The 22,886-nt window shown below is 42.7% G+C and overlaps 1 protein-coding gene across 4 annotated transcripts in view; it reads right to left on the bottom strand.

Moving 5' to 3' along the window:
* The window catches only part of PARD3B (par-3 family cell polarity regulator beta), a 641,105-nt gene that overhangs the window by 364,542 nt on the left and 253,677 nt on the right, over window positions 1–22,886 (bottom strand). For all 4 annotated transcript variants that reach the window (XM_024104030.3, XM_065562102.1, XM_065562103.1 and 1 more), the window contains one exon: window positions 18,447–18,556. In XM_024104030.3, the coding sequence (XP_023959798.2) occupies window positions 18,447–18,556 (110 nt within the window). Of the gene's footprint in view, window positions 1–18,446; window positions 18,557–22,886 lie in introns of those variants that run through there.

Raw genomic sequence — 22,886 nt, 5'->3', positions numbered from 1 at the left:
CTGTGAAAGAAGCTTATTGGAACATCTCTGGGGGTGAGATTTCATCTGAAATCAGTTTTTTAATGTATTAGGCTTAGACTTGCGTGGTGTTGTTTTTTTATTTTGCTTGGTAACTTACTTTGTTCTGTTATTACTTAGAGCCACTTAAATCCTACTTTTTATATTTAATAAAATCACTGTTGCTTATTATTGAACCCAGAGTTAGTGACTAATACCTGGGGGAGCAAACAGCTGTGCATCTCTCTCTATCAGTGATATAGAGGGCAGACAATTTATGAGTTTACTCTGTATGAGCTTTATACAGAGTAAAACAGATTTATTTGGGGTTTGGATCCCATTGGGAACTGGGTATCTGGGTGCTAGAGACAGGAGCACTTTCTAAGCCATTTTCAGTTAAGTCTGCAGCTTTGGGGGGACATGGTTCAGACCTGGGTCCGTGTTTGCAGCAGGCTAGTGTGTCTGGCTCAACAAGACAGGGTACTTAAGACCCAAGCTGGCAGGGAAAACAGCCTCAGGGGTAGTCTCAGCACATCAGGTGGCAGTCCCAAGGGGGTCTCTGTGATCCAACCCGTCACAAAGGGGAATATGAATTTTTGACAGACCACTATAATAAAATTTGTTACTAAGAATACTGGCTGTCTGGCATCTTTGTTGTTGGCACATTCAAGTTTTGGTTCGACTTTCAGACCAAGTAGAAGGGAATAACATCATTTCTTTTACTGTTAAATGGAAATATTTCTCCTTCATGGTTTTAGAAACTATTTAATCTTTTGTCTTGTTCCTTGACCTTCCTCTTTCCCCAATGTCCTTGCAACTTTTCTAAAAAGTGTTTCATAAAATCCCCCTTGGAATACGCCTCTCCTGGGTCAGAAGCAGATAATTAATTTTGGCTCCCGTAGAAAATGTCAAAAGATGAGGAGGATGGAGAACAGCTGGCCCTTGCTCAGCATTGCTGCTCACAGAAACGCACTCACCCCAAAGCAGCATTTTCCGTTTGATGTCTATTCTGCTGTCTAAAGAACAGCAGATCTTGCACAGTCTTTCCCCCCCCCCCCGCCCCACCCACCCCCCAACTCCAAATTGGAAGAGCAGTCATCATATTTCCTAGCCTTACATTAGGCCAGCAGAAATGGAGGACCTTCTTTCTTTCAGAAAAGCTAACGTGTATGCTACTTTCATGCCATTTTTATTTAATTTTTTCACAGTCTATTTCACAGACTGTGGTTAATACGACTAAAAAAGCAGCAGGAGAGGAAGAAAAAGAGCCCAATTTACCTCTAAGAGTATTAAATGTAGAATAAGTGTGATTGCCTCAAATATGGGGTTATTTAGCCTTCGATGAGCTGTAGCAGACCTACCTTGTGCAGAGGCTCTTTTATTGTAGGTTACAGGGTCATGTTACCCTGTCTCAGCCAATTGCTTAATAGACAATAGTCTGGATGCAAACAATTATTGACTAGCCGGGAGAGTAATATGGAACTATTTTAGGTCTCACAATACTCCTTCAACAAATTCCCCTATGTTTTGCAATTTATGCATTTAAAATATTACTCACAAACGATTGTATGATCAATTCAAGTAGGAAAAAGATCGTACAGATCTGTATACTTTACTAATAAAAATCAGAGATGGGGATCGAGGTGTCTGGATTCAGATCTAGATTAAGTTGAGATTTATGGGCTGAGTCAGTACCACCAACATCTCATAGCTATTCCCAGTTGATTTTTCAACCAAAGTTGCAATAACAGCTGATATAATCATCAGATTTCTGCAAGATTCTCCTACTTTGGGCCAAAATTTGTATTCTCCTGTGACATTTCAACTGCAGTGAAACTGGAATTGAAAAATAGGCCCCTCCTTGTTTTGGATCTGACATGCAAGCAAAGCCATATATTTGGCTCAAAATCCTGATTGTTGATTCTCCCTCACCACCTGCCTTCCAAATTTAAAGGTGTCTAAGATTATTAGTTCCAGCTTTGGTACGTCACTAGTATAAATACAATAAAATATAAATAAATACAAGTGACATCAAAACTATAAAGGGTATGTAAAAACTGGAATCTTCAGAGGAATATTCTAATTTCAGTTTTTACTAAATTCCTCTATGAACTTAAAGTAAGTTATGATTGCCAAGAATTAAGATTTTTCCAGTGCTCATGTATGTGCTGAACAGTGGCAGACCAACATGATAATTTCAAGACATGTAACTACAGGTCAGGGGAGACATTGGGTACCCACGATGACTGAACCCCAGACTTGAAAAATCTCTAGGGACAGGTAAAGAATCCTGCTCACTCATCCAAACACACACAGCTAATTGAGCCAAATTAAACACTGAGTATCTGTACACTGTCAATTAGAGACTGAAAAAAGCCACTGAACCCATTTGCAATAGCATACAGAAATGACCTAGAATCTGAGAGATAAGCATCATATTTCAATACGCTAAGATATGTTATATTAAAATGTTTGAGCACAGTTTTTCTTAAATTCCATATATTTCTTAGAGGTTACCAATGCATCACTCAGTAAGATCTCTGCCACTACTCTCAGAGTGGACTAGCAGATGGACAAATATACATTTTATTAGGTCAGACTCATGTAAGATTCCACTTTATTTTAACAAAATGTTTCTAGAGCTTGTACGTGAGAGAACTGCATGAGACATGTTGACTGTGGTTCTCCACTTCAGTTTTTAAATTTCACTGTCAAGCTTGTCAGTGAAGTAACTTACTAAAGTTTTACTCCAACATCTGTGCAATAAGCCAGTGATGGTGCAGTTTATGAAACTCATAATTAACTAAGCTGCCTATAAAATTTTTTCCCAGATAGAATAATATTTGGTAGGACCTCTAAAATGTGGGGAGAGATGGAATGTGTAAACGGCATTGAAAGCCAGTCACGCTTTTGGTCAGCCACGTGTCACCTCCCTCACCTGTGTTTTTATTCCTTTCTCTCCAAAACATTCTCTCTTCTTTTTTGCCTGATTCTCCACTGCCTTCTATTTGTACAATCAAACAACTGCACAAGGTAGAAGGTGGTGACAAATCAGGCCCTAGGATTCTTTGAAGTAAGAGCGAAGGCCGACTGAGTATTTTACAACAGAAAAACAAAATTAACAATAAGTACAGCTCCAGCACCAAGCAAACATCCATCTTTGAAACCTTTTATGTATTACATATTTTTGTTCATACATATTCATAAAAACCAACTACGTTTCTCTCATAGGGAACTCTCAAACTATGGAAAGTAACATATTCATGACGGTAATGTCCATTGCTTCTACTGGATGTACACATTTAAAGTGTGAGTAAACATACATGTTACTCTAACAATTTTACTAAAATAGCAACTGTTAATTTCTAGCTCTTATTAAATACCACAAAAAGGCCTAGCTGCCCATTTCAAATATTTATATGTATTTATTTTTGCCTTTTTATTTCCACTAATCCTTAGTTGGTTCTCAAAAGCATAGAAAAAACAGTAAAATCTGACGTTCCAATAGAGCAAGCAATCACAAAGAACTAAAAGCATCACCTAGCACAGGACACTTTCACCTCCTCTTCCAGTTAATCAATTTATTGTACTGAAATCTTGTTGAATGTTTGAACATAATTTTTGTAATGCCCTCGCCTTTCTTCTGAAGTACATACGGTTTCCTTTTGGCACATATACCATAGCACCCTTCACAATAAAGGTAGAAGGAAAACTAGTACAGGATTGAGAAACAAGAGAAAAATCAGGACGAAAGAGCAGCATTTGTTAACTTGACAGTCCTCAGCTAGTTGCATGCTATGCTTTATAAAAGATTCTTTAAAAAGTAGCATTTTTTGTGGTTTAAAACTGCCAGACAGCTTCTGCAGTGCCTCACGCCAACAACTTCAAAACTAACTCACTCCAGATGTCCCTATGATCATCTAATCAGACATCAAAAACAGTACACTGACAAGCTCTCACACTGATTATAAGTATTCTATATATGTTTCCACAGCATAAACACATACACACACACCCGCACACACACATGCACACACACAGTTGCTACTTTAAAAATGGGATTCATCTAAATCAGAATTCTATTTTAAAACACATGAGCAGTTCAGAGAAGAAATTCTCTACCTTTTGAGTGATAGAAAAATCTTTTAAACCTCCCCAAAATTTTCTGTACACTGCAATGGCAAATGTTTCAAGAGTAGCAGTTAAACTGGATTATTAATAGGAGAACCTGATACTGAAATTTTTTCATGTCTTATAAACATCTAATAACCTTGCCATTCTCTGTGGAGAGGACTGGGTGCTGCAGTACTTCAGTGTACCAGAATCTTGCCTCTCTTCTATACTCATACCAACGTTACTGTCCTGCCTAAGAAAGTGTTCTACCATGCTCCTTGGGTACCTGTTACGAAGAGGAGATATACAATACAGCAGGGGTTCTCAAACTATGAGGCATGGGAGTGCGCCAGGGAAGGGCCAGTAGCCCTGTCTTTTGGCCAGGGACGTAGAGATGCTGGAGAATATCCAGAACTCCACTCAGCATGGGGTTGGGGCAGATGCAACCAGAGCTCCTCCTGGGTCAAGGAGCTGGGTCCCACATAGTTCCTGCCCTGAGTGATGTGGTGCTTCCCCCATGGCAGAATGTACATCTGGAGTCTAAGTAAAGCAGCTGGTCCTGGCTGGGGGTGACCTCGCCTCGACCTGGCCTTCCCCATCCCTGGAGGAGGTTACCCAGCATCGTCATTGACTTCCTGCTGCACCATACTGACACAGACCTCAAAGTGCTGATGGACTCGTGAGTGCCTCACTCTGAACCCCCTGGTCTGCCGCCTGCCTGGGGGCTCCGCCTGCACTTAAAAGAGGCTCTGCTCCCTTCCTGTGAGCCCAGCACCCACGAGCCCTGTTCTCTTCATCCTGGAGCCCGTGCAAATTGGTAAGAGCAGGAAGTGTCACACAATCAGTGGGTGTTATGATTTCCTAAAATGTTTGTGCAGCATTATTTTAGCTGCTGCGATTGGTACTCTTTTTGAACAGAACTGTGTGATAACGCAAAAGGGTGCTTTATGAAATGAAATTAGTATTTATGACACTAATACTGTCTTTATAACTACAGTAGAACTTCAGAGTTAGGAACACCAGAGTTAAAACTGAACAGTCAACCCCACACCTCATTTGGAACTGGATGTACGCAATCAGGCAGCAGAGGCAAGACAGACAGACAGACAGAAAGCAAATACAGTACAGTACTACTACTAAAAAAATAAAAGGAAAAGTTTAAAAAAAGATTTGACAAGGTAGGAAACTGCTTCTGTGCTTGTTTCATTTAAATTAAGATGGTTAAAAGAAGCATTTTTCTTCTGCATAATAAAGTTTCAAAGCCGTATTAAGTAAGTGTACTGTTGTAAAATTCTGAAAGAACCATAACATTTTGTTCAGAGTTACGAACAACCTCCATGAACACCATTCCCGAGGTGTTCATAACTCTGAGGTTCTACTGTATATAGATCAAAGCCTTCTACTTTACTACTCGTATTCTTGCAAAGCACAGCATTTTCAATTCTTTGTGTTGTCTTAGTAAATTATGGGAAGGGGCAATTGTTTTTTCTAAGCTTAGTTTGAGAATACCTACAATACAGTAACAGCCCCTTTTAGTCCTATGTAAAAGTAAGTTTAATCAAACTGGCTATTACTAGATAAACCTCAGAATACTATAATCTCTTTCTTTCACATTATTACTACAAAGATAAATAAAATTTGAAGTGCATAAGAGTCAAGGATAGGAGCACATAATGAATATAAAAAACAGCACTACATAGTTGTAAGTATGTGGTTTAGAACCTGTATAAAGTATTCTCGTGTTATGTCTACACCTCACACTAAATCTGGGGTTTGATTCAGCTTTAAGCCCAAGCCCTCATTCCATCCACACAGAAATTAGTCTGACTGGTGTCAGGAACCCCTCTGGGCTCAGGCCCTGCTGAGAGGTGGGTCACAGCCTGAACCCTGCTGTGACACAGGTCAAAGCCCAGACATTTTTCCACTGTGGACAGAGCTCAAGTCCAGATCACCAGATTCAGATATGAAGAATCTACCAATGCTATCCCACAGTCCTTCAATTCCAAAACTTTCCGTGCCAGGAAAGCAAAGCAATCTCCTGATTTAAATGCAGCTTCACAGCATTTAACCCTTCATTTCTGTGCATACTGCTCAACTGGAAACACAGTCAGTGCTCATTTATTACATGTCAGCTGATGCATTATCTATGGCCAGCAATAAAAAAATCCTGCATCAAGCACATTGGTAGCAGGCCAGAGAGAAACAGACAGATTCTGGTTAACTTCTGACAAGAGGCAAGCAAGACACTCAACTTCAGTAAGAGCGCAAGAAGTGATCAGGACTACAAAACTATATCCAAGCAGCTGGAGGCACTGGCGATCAGACAGCAGAACACTGAAGCGAGCAAATCAAGTGGCTGAAGACAGAGTACCACAAAGTCAGGGATGCTAATGGCACCCCTGGGAACACCCTGTCTGCCTGCCTTCTGAGGAATGTGACCACATACTGGGAACTGTAGCAAGCACTGAACCCAGTGGTGCATGACAATTTGCTGATTGGGACGGCACCCTTATAATGCCTCCACGGTCACAGGCACCACTGGAAGAGAGCCAGCTGCCAGCCGAAGGGCAAGAAGTGACCCTAGAGTTGAGGGTGGAAACAGAATATGCTGCTGGAGCAGCTACAGCACCTCCTGGATCTGTACTCAGAAGAGTTATTTGCAGACGGGCCTTGGCAGCAGCGCGCTGCAGAACTGGCATCAAAACAAAAGATGCTGAAGCTGGAGCCAGAGACAGAGCCTGGTAAGTTTCTGCTGCCATGTTTGTTTTTATTGATAGATGGATGGGATGGGAGCTATTTCTGGAATATGGGCTATTAAGTTATTACTACAAGCTGTGGTTTTGGTATTCAGGGCAGAATCCATGCCATTCCCCTAGCACAGTCCCCCTACTTTTCCCGCACGCCACATGGGATTCAAAATGGACCACACAAAAGGAGGAAAAAAGTTAAAGCAGTTATCATTAAACTTGTACTAGTTACTCACTGATTGTTTTAAGTATGGGTTGTGACTCCACATACCCCTCCCGAGTAATACAGCACACCTTATACATCGGCCACGCCTGCACTACGTCAACCTTCCTATAAACTGAGTCCCCAAAAAACTGGCCGTAACGAGTCCAAAGAAAACTGGAGTGTGTATTTGATCCATTGCTGGCTTTAATATACAAGTCCAAATTACAGCAGAGGGTGGCAGTGTCTCTGTTTTAGCAATCCCCATGGCTGGCAGTGAGTTGGGCATGTTCATGGACACGGGTGTTCTGCCAAATCAGCATCTTTTTGATTTTATTATGATTCTTCACCCATTGCTGACTGGTGATGAAAGCGAACTTCTCAAACAGCAGGCACTTCATTTGGTTGATGACATTGTGCGGCACAGCATACTTAGGGCCCCACTGTAACTCACAAGTTCCCGTCATTCCATGATGGGCTGTTTGGTCACTAGATGCCTAAGTATCTCCTTAGCATGCACTGATAGCTGTCCTCTGCTGGCCTGAAACAGAAGTTCCCATGCTGCCACCTGGGGGACTCCAGAATATCAATGTTCTCTAGAGCTTGTCCCACCTGACATGACTGAAAACACACAGCTAATGACCAGACCACTCCTAAGTGGGGGATATAGAAATAATTTTAACTGAATTTTGTATGTGTGACTTGCCACGATGTGTGATGGTTTTCAGTGCTGCTCCAGGGATGTCTGAAGGGAGCGGTGTTATGTGTGAGAATAAAATACAGCCCATTGACGGAGTGGGAAATATAATTTTTCATCATGGTCAGACAACATGCTCTTTTCTCTCCTTTCAAGGTCTTTCCACCTCCACAGTGCAAACACATGGCACCAGGAGCCTGGGGAAGAGTAAGAGTCCAAGGTGAATTGATGGGAAAGCTGCTAGATAAAACAAATTGGCAGATAGGGTTCCACAAGGATAAGGATGCACGAAGAGTGGAAGAGACACAGAGGCTGCACAACACAAGAGGAAACTGGTGGACAGACTCATGGAGCATGACTGCAGATTGAGGGAGGAAGACGGAGAGCAGCAGAAGGAGCTGCTCGAGAGATTACTTGCACTCTTGGTTACCACATTGCAAGCTCCACTGCCACCTTCAGCTCCTGCACTTGCCCCACACCGAGTCTCCTCCATGCTAGCATACCCTGCAGACTGTGTGTCCTTTGGACAATATAGGGGATGGCTGGACAATGTATCAGGTAATGAACAGTAACACATGGAACAGACAAATGTACTCTGTGCATTCATCCACGTCTGTCCAGCCATAGCCCATGTGTGGAAAATGTACCAGAAAAACCCAGGAAAACAGAGGCAGAGGGGACCCCCAAGCAGGGGCGTCAGGTTTGTATAATTTTTGGTGGTGCCCAGAACAGCCCCTTCTTCTTGCTGACATTTTGCAGAACATAGCACGCCACAATAACATGGACTACACTGATGACATTAAAGCAGTTTTAAAGGCAGCACCAATGGGATTTCAATCTGCCAAATGCACATTCCACCACCATCCTACAGCTACTGAGTGTGTAGCTGAACCTTTTTTGGCCAGGTCCTCTGAAATCAGGGTAATAAGCCATGGCAACAGCAGTTAAATTGGGTCCCCTAGTATAACAGTAGGGACAGTGACTCCATTTATAACAAGTAACAGAGGGTCCTGTGGCACCTTTAAGACTAACAGAAGTTAGTCTTAGCAAGTGCATCTGAAAAAGTGAGGTTCTTACCCACGAAAGCTTATGCTCCCAATACTTCTGTTAGTCTTAAAGGTACCACAGGACCCTCTGTTACTTTTTACAGATTCAGACTAACACGGCTACCCCTCTGATACTTGACTCCATTTATAACATCACTCAGTGGGAATAATGACCCACTTTGTCCATGAAGGTTTCAGAGTAGCAGCCGTGTTAGTCTGTATCCGCAAAAAGAAGAACAGGAGGACTTGTGGCACCTTAGAGACTAACAAATTTATTAGAGCATAAGCTTTCGTGGACTACAGCCCACTTCTTCGGATGCATATAGAATGGAACATATATTGAGGAGATATATATACACACATACAGAGAGCATAAACAGGTGGGAGTTGTCTTACCACCTCTGAGAGGCCAATTAATTAAGAGACAAAAAAAATTTTTTGAAGTGATAATCAAGCTAGCCCAGTACAGACAGTTAGATAACAAGTGTGAGAATACTTACAAGGGGAGATAGATTCAATGTTTGTAATGGCTCAGCCATTCCCAGTCCTTATTCAAACCGGAGTTGATTGTGTCTAGTTTGATTGTGTCAAACTAGACACAATCAACTCCGGTTTGAATAAGGACTGGGAATGGCTGAGCCATTACAAACATTGAATCTATCTCCCCTTGTAAGTATTCTCACACTTGTTATCTAACTGTCTGTACTGGGCTAGCTTGATTATCACTTCAAAAGTTTTTTTTTTTCTCTTAATTAATTGGCCTCTCAGAGGTGGTAAGACAACTCCCACCTGTTTATGCTCTCTGTATGTGTGTATATATATCTCCTCAATATATGTTCCATTCTATATGCATCCGAAGAAGTGGGCTGTAGTCCACGAAAGCTTATGCTCTAATAAATTTGTTAGTCTCTAAGGTGCCACAAGTCCTCCTGTTCTTCTTTTTGTCCATGAAGGTAAAGTCCCATTCTCCAGAAGACCCTGGCATCACGCATCCTGCCAGTGCACGTCCACATCAGTGTCCATGAATCTGCCCCATGGTCAACCGGGCTAACCATAACAACGGAGTAGTACCCTCTGCGGTTTATGTGCTCCTTGTAGTGGGCGAACTACAGGCACATGAGTCCCATCAATGGCCCCTGTGTAGTTTGGAGAGCCCATTCTCTCAAAGCCAGCAATTATTTCAGGAACATTTGTAATGTCCAACCGTTTGGGTGCATCACAGTTCTGATCAACTCACAGACCTCTGCCACAACAACCCCACAGTTGATTTGCTAACTCCAAACTAGTTAGCCACAGACCCATAGCAGGCTGGGGTAGCCAGCTTCCAGATGGCTATAGCGACCCTCTTCTGGACCATCATGGCCTCCGTCATGCCTATGTCCTGATGCTGGGGGGCAAACCAATCACACAATGGCAGAAACACCTGCTTCTTCTTGCAAAAATTCTGGACATGCTGCTGATCATCCTAGGTCCTCATAGCAATGTGATCTCACCAGCCTGTGTCTGTGGCTGTGCTCCAGAAGTGCTGCTCTACACAGCGGGGAATCTGCCACTAAGACAACAAGCATGAGCGGCATCAGCTGGGTCACAGCCGGCATGTCAGCATGCCCCTGAGAGGTCCTTCTGCCACTTCAAAAATTGCCTCCAAAGTGTCATCAACATCTCACAGATGCTCTGCCTGTTTCCCAAAGTACGACTGAGTCTGGATCCACAGGCAAGTTCTCTCAGAATCCACTATGAAACAAGCCCTAGAGTAGCTTCATCTGGCGAGGGTACTAGAAATCCTGGGATACAATAGTATACACTTATGGACGCTGAAGCTCTGACCTGGGCCTGTGTGGATGTGTCAAAATGGTTGTGAGGCTCAGGTTTCCAACACAGTCTGGACGCTCAAGCACGGCCTTGGAAACACCAGTTTGCAGACCTGGTTCACAAAGATCCAGGCTTTGTGTGTCAGATTGTTCCAATTCAATTGTTCCACTTAGTTTTTTGTTTGTTGTTGTCCCAGGGAAGGTGGGATCTAAGAAATAAGAAATGTTCCTGGCTGTATTTCTTTCATACATCAGTAGAAGCACCCCATTAGATTCCCTGGCAGAAAAGTGGCATTCAAAACACAGTTTACACAAAAGATATCCCCCGCTTTTGCTTACTTTCCATCTATGTCTCTAATACGGTCATATCTGATCAGAAGGCAGATTGGGGGGAGGGGGTGAACTTAGTGATATGCTTTCAAACTCTGTCCATGCTATAGTCTCAGCCTACAGAGATGCCACTTACAGTAGAATTTGCAGAGGTTGAAATCACAATTACACAAGGTCTCTGAACTCCTTGGGTTTGTTGCTCAGTGGGGTCCATGGACACACAGGCTCTATTGGGCTGCCTGTGCTTGGCTTTCCCCCAGTGAGGCTCATATGCTCCACTGTCCTTTTTAACCTTGGTTTTCCTATTGGGGGTGCAAGGCAAAGGGAACCTCAGATACTCCACTGGGCCCTTCTAGGCTCCTTAATGACCCAGGGAAGAACACCGAAGTGGATGGCAGTATGTCCTTGTCCCACCTCATTCATAATCGCAAAGTGAGGTGTCACTCATAGTTGATTGCGCAAATCCTCAAAATATGATCCTCCCTCTCCCTTCTTTCATGAAATAAATCAAGTGTACGACTGTTCCAGTGTTGCCAACTCTTGCAATTCTATCGCAAGTCTCATCATGTTTAGTGTCTTTCCTAAAGCCCCAGCTCCTGGAGTTGTGGAAGAATTTCAGCTTTAAATTCTATCATGTACAAAGACACCAGAAATTAAAACTGCCTGAACTGACCAGCGTGAGTGAACGTTTGGCCCTGCTAAGCATATGGGACAGAGGTTTTTTGGGGGAGGGATAGCTTAGTGGTTTGAGCCTTGGCCTGCTAAATCCAAGGATATGAGTTCAATCCTTGAGAGGGCCACTTAGGTATCTGGGGCAAAATCAGTACTTGGTCCTGCTAGTGAAGGCAGGAGGCTGGACTCAATGACCTTTCAGGGTCCCTTCCAGTTCTAGGAGATAGATTTCATCTTTTAAAAACGAAGCTATATGAAAAAGCCTCATTGCAATGCAGTCTCCTAGCTCTAGTCTTACCAGAATCCAGCTTGAACTGCTGGATTTACAAAGTCTACAGCTATTATTAAAATCACTGCGTCAAAAAGACCTTTTCTGCCCTGCAGTGCTTTTAAATAATGAGATTAAACAACATAGTATTTGCCCATTTTTTTCTTACAATATTTCTGTCTTTTTTATTTTGGAAAAAACTATTGATAAATCTTTACCCCAAATGAAAGCTTTGAATTGCAGCATTAATTTACATCTGTGTTTACACATTTATATAGAAGCATATGTAAAGGGAACAAACAATTGAGTTGGGCTGGTGCATACACATACACACTTTATGCTAATCTTCAGACACTTAATCACAAAGGCTGATACTTTAAAATCACAATTAACGTTGGAAGAACTGGAGGAGGTTCTGACCCTTTTTAACAAGGACTTGAAACATGAAAAGGTTCTGATTAAATATGAACCTTATCCAAAATTGCAAATTACATGTCCACAATACAGAAAATGAAACCAGTTTTGACATGTTTAGCAAAAAATTGAGAGTAGGTTGAGCCATGGGAGCAGCTCTTAATCTTTAAAATATGGACTAAATGCAATTTAAACAGCCCAATGATTAACTCAGAGGTCAGCTAAACATCTTCTCAGGGACCAAGACAACATAAAGGAAGTCATAATGTTTCCCCAAATTAGGCCAGAGAGTTCACTGCGGGTGGAATCCTGGCCTCACTGAAGTAAATGGAAAAACTCTCATTCATTTCATTGGGGCCAGGATTTCTCAAAGTGAACCTTGTTTGTGAGTTTATCAAACTATGATATCTTGTGACAGATACAATGGGGTTATGATTTTGGATTCAGATTTTGGTTGGAACATTTCATCCATCAATATTTAGAATGATTTCAGATTCAGATTAGCTGGAATGGCAAACCGTAGCCACTGGGAGCTGCGGGAAACCGGGCAAATGTAAACAAACTGTCTGGCAGCCCGCCAGCAGATTGTCCATCACTGCTGTGAAGCCTACTGGCTGCACCAAATGTAATCCATACCCACATTAAGGCATTCTATTGCAAACTCACACGTATTCAGTATTCCTTTACCACAACTTCCAACAATGTATATCGACATATCTGTTGGCATCTCTTTGAAAGTTATGACACTTAACATCATTATAACAGTAATACTTATGTGATACCACAGACGCTTCTGACCTGCAGCTTGTGAATTTCAAGAAAAATATATTTTAGATTAGCTTACTGTAACCTATGATTACTTCTTGCTTATACATTAGTTGTAATGTTCTTTCAGTTATCACATATTTATGATTTATTCATTTGTATATATGTGTTCCAGATAAACAACCATGTAATACAAATACTTCCATTTGGGTCCTGCGGGCATTATAAACAGCAGACATGGAGCTTGTCATGTGATTTGTCACCAGAACTCCAAGACAGAACTTCCTTTTATTAAATTGCTGAATATGTGTTATTTTTAGGGCTGTCACGCGATTAAAAAAATTAATCGTGATTAATAGAGATGTTAAAAAATTATACTGGAGAATACCTTTAAATATTTTTGGATGTTTTCTACATCTTCAAATATATAGTTTTCAGTTACAAAACACAATAAAAAGTGTACAGTGCTTACTTTACATTTATTTTTTATTACAAATATTTGCACTATAAAAAACAAAAGAAATAGTATTTTTCAATTCACCTAATATAAGTCCCCTGGAATGGTGGCTGAAGCATGAAGGGGCATACGAATGTTTAGCACAGGGGTCGGCAACCTTTCAGAAGTGGGGTGCCGAGTCTTCATTTATTCACTTTAATTTAAGGTTTCACGTGCCAATAATATATATATATAATATATAACTAAACTATTGTTCTATGTAAAGTAAATAAGGTTTTCAAAATGTTTAAGAAGCTTCATTTAAAATTAAATTAAAATGCTGATCTTACGCTGCCAGCCTGCTCAGCTCGCTGTCAGTCTGGGGTTCTGTTCACCTGGGCCGGCAGCGGGCTGAGCAGGGCCTGCGGCTGGGACGCCGGCTGGAAAGGGGCCGGCAGTCGGGACCCCAGACCTGGGGGGGGGGGTCAGGGGTCAGGCCAGAGGGCTGGGGGTGCAGGGGGTGCAGGGGTTAGGCCAGAGGGCTGGGAGGTGCGGGGGGTGCAGGGCAGAAGGCTGGGTGTGGGGGGGTTCAGGGGTTAGGCCAGAGGGCTGGGGGGTGCGGGAGGTGCAGGGCAGAAGGCTGGGTGTGGGGGGTTCAGGGGTCAGGGCAGAGGACGGTGGGGGTGGGGAGGTTCAGGGCAGAGGGCTGGGGTGTGTGGGGGGTTCAGGGGTCAGGGCAGAGGACTGGGGGCATGGGGGGTGCAGGGCAGAAGCTGGGTGTGGGGGGGGGTTCAGGGCAGAGGGCTGGGGGTATGGGAGGATGCAGGGCAGAAGACTGGAGGTGGGGGGGTTCAGGGGTCAGGGCAGAAGGCTGGGTGTGTGTGGGGGGAGTTCAGGGGTCAGGGCAGAGGGCTGGGGGTGTGTGGAGGTGCAGGGCAGAGGGCTGGGGTGCTCAGCTGGTGGGGATGCTCCCAGCTCCCTGCCCTGAGCGGCTCATGGCAGGGGGCTGGAAGGGATATGCCCTGTTACACCCCCTTCCCCAAGGCCCCGACCCTACCTCTTCTCTGCCTCCTCTACGGAACAGCGAGCACGCTGCCACTCCTTCCCCTCCCCCTTGCAAGGGCCACCAGCTGATCGGCACAGGGAAGGAGAGAAGATGGGGCAAGAAAGCACCACGCTGGGGGAAGAAGCGGGGGGTGGGTGGAAGCTTGCCTGCCGCAGGACCAAGCTTCTGCCTCCTGCCCCTGCAGGGGAGAGCGGGGCGGGGCTGAGTGGGGCTGGGGGCTGGGACCGCGGCAGGCAGCAGTGTGCCACTCAAAATCGGCTTGCGTGCCATGTTTGGAACACGTGCCGTAGGTTGCTGACCCCTGGTTTAGCATATCTGGCACGTAAATATCTCGTAATGCTTGCTACAAAAGTGCCATGTAAATGCCTGTTCTCACTTTCTCATGACATTGTAAATAAGAAGCAGGCAGCATTATCTCCTGTAAATGTAAACAAACTTCTTTGTCTTAGTGATTGGCTGAACAAGAAGTAGGACCGAGTGGACTTGCAGGCGCTAAAGTTTTACATTGTTTTGTTTTTGAGTGCAGTATGTAACAAAAAAAAAACCCTACATTTGTAAGTTGCACTTGCACAATAGATTGCACTACAGCACTTGTATGAGGTGAACTGAAGAATACTATTTTTGTTTATCATCAATATTTGTAATCAAAAATAATACAAAGTGAGCACTGTACACTTTGTATTCTGTATTGTAATTTATATCAATATATTTGAAAAAGTAGAAAAACATCCAAAATATTTAATAAATTTGAATTAGTATTCTATTGTTTAACTGTGTGATTAAAACTGCAATTAATCACTATTAATTTTTTTAATCGCAATTAATTTTTTGAGTTAATCGTGTGAGTTAACTGAGATTAATCGACAACCCTAGTTATTTTATTTTCTAGAATATCCTCTCATATCTGTTTGTAGTGTATTCTTTGTAAGCCAAATCAGTGTTCACTTCCATTGGGACTCAGATGATAATACACCTCTCAAGACCTGGAAATATATTTGTAAGCCAATGTAACAGTACAGAGAGAATGTTGTGTTAGTAAATACATATCCATATAGCAAATGAATACAACTTTTTGAACTATATATTCTATACTAACTTTTTATTTCTCTCTACTCTTAGTTCAAATGTCAGCATAAACCAATCTAATTATAAAAGTTAACCACAATTATAATGTAAAGCTTTAAGGAAAGTCAGCTGTGCCATGAACATGTATACTTATTTGTATTACACACACTGTTCTAAATTGGCATCATCTGTTAGGGATAACCAGATGTAATTTACCTTTGGCTCTGCATTCATGAAGGTAATTTAAATTAAATTAATGTTATATGCGGGGGAGGATAATTTGTTCAGTCTTCTGCTGTTGGAAATCCAATGTAATTTTTGTTAAAATAATTTTTTAGCATACATTTGGAAGATCTTACAGATGTTCAAAGTAAGTTTTTGATACTGCATTTTTCAGTTTGCCAGAGATTGATTTTTTTTCTCCCTGTGATCTAAAACAATCTTTAGCTAGTAACGATTTTTAATTCAATAACTTTTTTGACAAAGCATCAGCACTATTAACTGTGCAAGTTCTAGGAATGGGGTTTGTTAGTGCTGCTGCAACAAAAAGAGGCTTCTCTAAGTACTATACCAGACATGTTTTTATATCACAAAACATTGCCATTGTCCTCTCTGTCTTCTTGACACCAGAAGAGATTTTAAGGCAATAATTAGATGATATTTAAAAATCTGATGCCTTTCCCCACTATTATTAGGTGTTTGGTTTTTCTTGTTGCACCCATAATGGAAGTGATTGTCCTGTGTTTGAGGCACAGAGGCATCTTGTGTGTGATCTGATTCAAGTCATTCTGTGTCTCCCATCTATATAAAGTGGGGAAATAGGAGTCCCATGTATTCTTTAATGCCACGAAATTCACATTTGCTACAAAGCTTTTACCCCAGAATCTCACCTTTACGTTTAAAAAAAAAAAATCTTTCTAGCCCTCATGGTTGCAAAGAAAACCCTGAAAATATGAACGGACACAGGTATGGCTACACTACAAGCACGTCAGCAGCACAGCTCCAGCTATACCATTGTAGCCTAGACCCTTACTACAGCAACAGAATGGGGTTTTCTGTCACTGCAGTAAATTCACCAAGAAGCAGTAGCTAAGTCAACAGAAGAATACTTCCATTGACCTAGCTACATCTACAGTGGGAGTTAGATCAACCTAACTACGTACCAGAGATTTTCCACAGCCCTGAGCGATGTAGCTAGGTCTGGTACAGTTAAACCCTTTATGAGTCTATAGAATAGCTGAGAGGTGTGAGCTGCCCCATTCACCTCAATTGGGTGTTAAATCTTCAACCCAAAAGATGATCATTTGAATTCTAATATTGTCAACTATTTCATTGATGGTGCCCCATGTGCCAAAAGCGATGACAGCCCCTACTCAGCAGCCCAAACTACCAGCTTGCCCTGACAACCATCTATGGTGCAGATGGTACTATTTACCACTGTGCCTATTTTGCAGGCCACTCAAGGACTCAAACAAAAAAAGGTGTTTTAAAGTGCTGAGAATTCTCGTGTGTCAACTAAGTTGACCCTTTTAAAATTCATTGTTGTTGACAATGGGCATCTGACAAGGAAAATCTACCTCTCAGCTTAAAAAGAACTGACAACTGAATTAGTACATTGACCTTGTAGAGTGTTGAAGTAGGATATTATATACATGAGGATCTCTGGCACACTCGAACCATACTACTTTGCAAATAACCAACACAGCAACTCTATAAACTAGGATGCGTATGAGAAAACAGGACGTAAAAAAAGAGTTAGTCATATGAACAGGATCAATGGACAGGTAAATAATATCCAGTAAGAGAGATAATATACAGTGTGAGTCTGCAGCATTTGCAAAATTAAGAGTAGCACACATAGCATTACTACATATGTAGTTTGATTCTCTCCTATGTTATTTCAGTTCTAGAATGCTGTGACTCATTAGTTACACCAGCAAATAACGAAGGTAAAGAAGTGCAGAATCAGGCCCATTGAGCTTCGTGAGCAAAAACCAGGCCCACAGACTGACTCTCTCCTGCATGATAGATTTGTGTGACCCATCGGACACAGTCAGATTCTGCAGAATCTAGTCTTATGTTTAAAAAAAGGTTTTTAACCTTATATTTGCAAATAAAACCTTCCAAATGTGACCCAACTGTAACCGAACTGTATTGCTTTCATGAATCTGCACACAGCCTGAAACAATGGTCCAGTGAGGTATAAACTCCCTGGCCATCCCATTAATCTTATTTGTATGTTAGCACTAATGCCTAATGAGAACAGCTATATCAACATTAAAGTGATCAGCAATTAAATAGTCTGTAAAATCAGGAAGTGGGTGAAGTGAAGGCCTCGGAGAATGGTGACTGGATGATGCAGGAGGAAAGAAATGCAGAGTGAAGAAAAGAGGAAAGAAAGCACAGAAAGAAAGGAGGATGAAGAAAAAATAAACAAAGGATACAAACTGTGGTGGTCCTAAAAAAAAGAATTTTGCCACTGAGTGATGCTGTATTGGACTATATGGTATTGAACAAATAATGAATGAGGAGAATTACTAAAAGTTCAGCTACTGCACAAAAGTCGTAGTCTACTCTCACTCTTTACTTAAATCTCCCATTAATAAGAGAAGAGACTCACTGTGAATTAAGGATATTATATAATCCAAAAATTATACTCTGACAGAGCGTAAATAGAATTCCGCCCTCTCCACAGAATGAGCTTGACACCCCTGTTTCAAGGACATATTAATTTAGTTCACAAAACAAAGTTATATATGCAAGTACTGGAAAAACAAATTTCACCCTTCTTAAAAACATAAATGACGTGATACTTACAGCCACAACGGATTTCAGACTATTGTCGGTGGGGTGTGCAACACCTGGGTGGAAGCCAGCAGGTGGGCCCAGCGCTGGGTCACTGCTCCTCCTCACTAGCAGCGGTGTGCCTAAAAGACAAAATAAAAGGTTGAGTCAAAAGAGCTTCAGGGTAAAGCTCTGTGCAATTTAATTCAAAAGACTTGCAGATTCCTTTTTCACACAAGCTTATTATTTCTATAGGTGCCTGTAAATTATTCGATCTGATCGTATTCTGTCACTTATTATCCACTGACATACAGACATCACAAAAGCCATAGACCCAACTGCACAATCCTCCACGATGGCAACGCTAAATTGACCACACGGACGCTAAAATAAAAAAATGCTGACAAGCAGGGGGGGAAGTGACAGTCTTTCAAAACCAATAAAATAACCACTGCAGGGCTTTATGGCCATATGTAGAATCACATTCCAATATGGAAACCATATGCCCACTTTAAGGAATGACCCCATAGGGTACAAAGACTGCTAGTTTTGTTAGTTTCCAGTGATAAATAGAGGTTAGGTGTCCAGGCTGACATTTTCAGATGTACCAACAGCCTTTCATGTTTCAGGCCAACTTTTATTTTATTGTTTTACTACAGACACTAGCTTGGTAGAATTAGATCTCAGGAACACATTTCAGTAATTCTCTCCTTTCATCAAAGGTATCCCAAAGCAGTATGGGCAATTACTCATCTGTCTCAAGCCTTTTATGCAATGCTCTGAAAGATTATAGTCCCCTATTCAACATACATCTGAGGCCATTTGGGCTGCAATGCCACAAGCAGAGAAATAATATACCTTTCTAAGTCTCTTTTCCACGAGACTTAAATGGTACATCTCTCTGCTTTCCCAATGCCTGACTCAGGAAGGGCCTGAAGCGGACAGACACAGTCCAGAACAGAGGTGGTGGTGGTGGTGTTAGGCAGAAGCAAGCATCTACATCTATTGTAGTAGTAGCAGTATCTGTTCCACATTACTGAGCATGCCTAGACCTTCCATCAACAGGTTTCACAACCTTGGCAGTTCTTCTTGATCCCCGACTTGTGCCTGGATTCTAAGGTAGCATCTGTGGCCAAATGCAGTTTATATCTATATCTATCTATCTGCATGCATGCACTTGGCTCACCTATTGCAGCCATTTCTCTCTGATTTGGATCTCACCAAAGTTATTCATGCCTTTATGACTGCCAGTGCACTCTATCTGGGGTTACCCCAGAAGACCAAGATGATATCAGTACACATATTTTTGTGACATTCCATTCCATCCGGTTTGGTGTTTATTCCAAACATCCTGTTCACATTTGTCCTGTAACTTTATCACTTTTCTTTAACCTGTCATATTGCAAATCTTACCATCCTTAGCAAAGTGCTTGAGACAGTAGGCTTTCCTCCTCTCTCTAGACACCTTTGACACTAATATTCTGGACCAATTTCAGGTCTACCAATAGCACAGAATCTGCTCAATTCCACAAAATTAGTCACACACCTTTCTGCTTATGAAAGTTACTTTTCCTTCCTAATCTAACCTTGACCTAAGCATAGTTACTGCAATTAGCCAATTCAGACCTTTTGGACAGACTCCATGTTTGTTTCTTTCCTGTGAAGGTTTCATTCCTACCTACCTTCGGTGACAACTCTATGTATGTTTCAAGACCCCTCTTCTATTGCACTCCATAAATTTCAGAACTCTGCTCTATTTTATCCATAGGCACATTTGCCTTTTTGGTTATCCTGTCTTTACTTTTCCCCTTAACTAATATTTTAATACTAACGATATTACGTGTACAGATTTTTACCTCCAACTCTAATCCATCCACTTTCTCTGCCAGCCTTCAAGCTACAAACTACATCTTCTACAAATTAAATCAAACTACATCTTCATCTCAACTTCCTTTAGCTAGATATCTCAAAATAAAAGAGCTTGTGTTGGGCATAAGAAACATCCTCAATCTTACATAAAACTCTTATCTCCCTTGATTTTAACCTTCCATTTAACTGCAGGGTCCGTAACCCTGGCATCATCCTGGACTCTGATAGTCTCTCAATCGCCCACATCTCTCATGTCTTAATTTCCTCTCACTTCAACTACAGCAGTACCTTTTCTGTGGCCTCTCCAAATGACAGCTAACCTGTATCATGTGCCGAATGCAGTTGCCTGCCTCCTCCCACGTGCAGAGAAGTATGTACATCCACATCACTCCCATCTTCAAACAACCTCACTGCCAAGTCAAACCGGCCCTCTTTTTTTAAAAAGCCCTCCATAGATATACTTCAAGTTCTCTCACTGACCCAGACTCTCTCCATCCCCTTTCTTGGTGACCCAGCATTAACCTCTTTGTCCCTTCATTCAGTCTCACCATCGTGAGCATACCACACTCTCCTCACAAGCTTTGGATGTCGAGACTAACCTTACTATGTCACTTTGCCCCACTGATTCAATTTATTTCAAATCTCAGCTGAAATTATCTTCCTCCTTTGCCTATGTCTCAATTTATCTCTTACTCTCTCTACAAATATTATTCAGCTGTGCAGCAATAACTTTTATGTCGGGCTATTCAAAGTGAAACTATTGTGAGCGAGCTCTGCCAGTCAACGTTCTGGAATCCTGCAGGACATAGGACTCTCACTCAATAAAATAATAAAATATATTAAACCTCAAGAACCACAACAGTAGTTAACTAGATAATTATCTGAATTATAAAAATATGGTGGCTGATCATTTGTATATTGATAGTTTGTCAGATGGTAGTCAAATATTAAACCCGAAACTTGGGATTCATAATGGAAATGCCAGCTGAAACCTAACTGTAGATTAACTAACTGTCTTGATAAAATTGTGTGTGAAACATTTATTTTATAGCCAAGCCAACAGCTTCAAAGCACTCAGACTTGAAAAAACAAGCCACTCCTTGATTGCTCAGATAAGCTACCTATTCTTTAAAAGAAATTTTTTCCTTGTAGGAACAGGCAGTTTCGAAAGAGCTGTCTACAATTTCCTTTTTCTCTCCTCTTCCGTAATGATTTCAAAACAACTCCTGAGACATTACAATTTGAATCAGTTGGTGTCTTCTAATAGCCCATTCTCTTTTCATGTAATGCAAACACCATAGAAGAAAGATCTCTCTCTCTCTAAGCTACCAAGGCTAGTGTCAGATTGGTATTTTTGTTAATATCTTCCAAAACTCTGTGATTCTTACTTCAACTCCACCCAATACACTTTTTAAAAGGAAAGCTAAAAACACAACTATACTTTAAAGGTAGGGTGACCAGATGTTTATCAGGACTGTCCCGATATTTGCTTGTTTGTCCCGCGTCCCGATGTTTGGTCGGGACACTGGACAAACAAGCAATTTCTGCCCTCCGCTCTGGCTCGCGCCCCACCCCCCAGCCCGACTCCGCCCCTTGTCCCCCCATTGCATAGCTCCCCAAATCCCCGCCCTGGCCCCGCCCCCTCACTGCCCCATTGGATCCCTCCCCAAATCCCCACTGCTTCCCCAAGCACGCCGCATTCCTCCTCTCTCCCAGGCAAGCGCTGGAGGGAGGAGGCCCGGGGACGGTGGGGTGAGTCCGGCCTGGCCCCGGCCCGAGCACAGGCAGGAGGGCGGGGCGGTACCTGCAGGGGGGGCAGCCCCGGGTCCGGCCAGGGGAACTGGCTCCCTACGTGCCAATGGGTGGGGGTGGGAGTGGGGGTGGGGGGGCAGTAGCTGCCCGCGTGGGGACTCCGGTTCCTCAGGGTTTCACTTCCACCATGTGTGCCCCGGCCCTGGGGCGGAAGCAGCCGGGACCCGAGTGGGCATAAGCCAGCTCAGTGCACGCAGGCTCTCGGGCCCCGCACAGCGTGCGCTGTAAAATCGCGCAGAGCCTCTGCTGCCACTGCGCTCCATTCCCCAGTGGATGGCTGGAACTTGAACCCGCGTGGAGGGATAGTCAGGCGTGAGCGGGGCTGCGAAAGCCTTGCCTCGGACCCTGACTGTGAAAGCCCCCGCTCCCCCAACTCCGGGGCCGCCACTCTGATGGGATTGCATGGGGGGAGGTGGAGACAAGGCATGCCGGGGGGGGGGGGGGGGGCACTCAGGCTTTTTTTTTTTTTTTCCTCCGCCTTCTTATTTTTCCTCCCCCCTGTGTCCCGATATTTCAGTTGTGTCATCTGGTCACCCTATTTAAAGGCCACTATCCCAACCTCATGACTCCCTCCTCTCAGGGTCACAAATCAAGATTTGCAGGGAGGGAAGAATTTACCCAACACCTGTTAGTGGGGGAGAAAAACACCAGCCCCAACCCCCTAGGTCATGCCCCCTTCCAAAACCACACCCCCTGCAATTTAAAAAGGTTTCCTTTTTTAGGATTGGCTTCTGTGACTGCTTTGTCTTTTCCTTGTCATCCCATCCCTCCCACTTATCTAATCACTCACAG

This window comes from Chrysemys picta, chromosome 11 (genome assembly GCF_011386835.1).
Source record: "Chrysemys picta bellii isolate R12L10 chromosome 11, ASM1138683v2, whole genome shotgun sequence".
Lineage (NCBI taxonomy): Eukaryota > Metazoa > Chordata > Testudines > Emydidae > Chrysemys > Chrysemys picta.
Note: the sequence above shows the minus strand (reverse complement) of the source record. Positions and strands in the feature narration are given on the sequence as shown.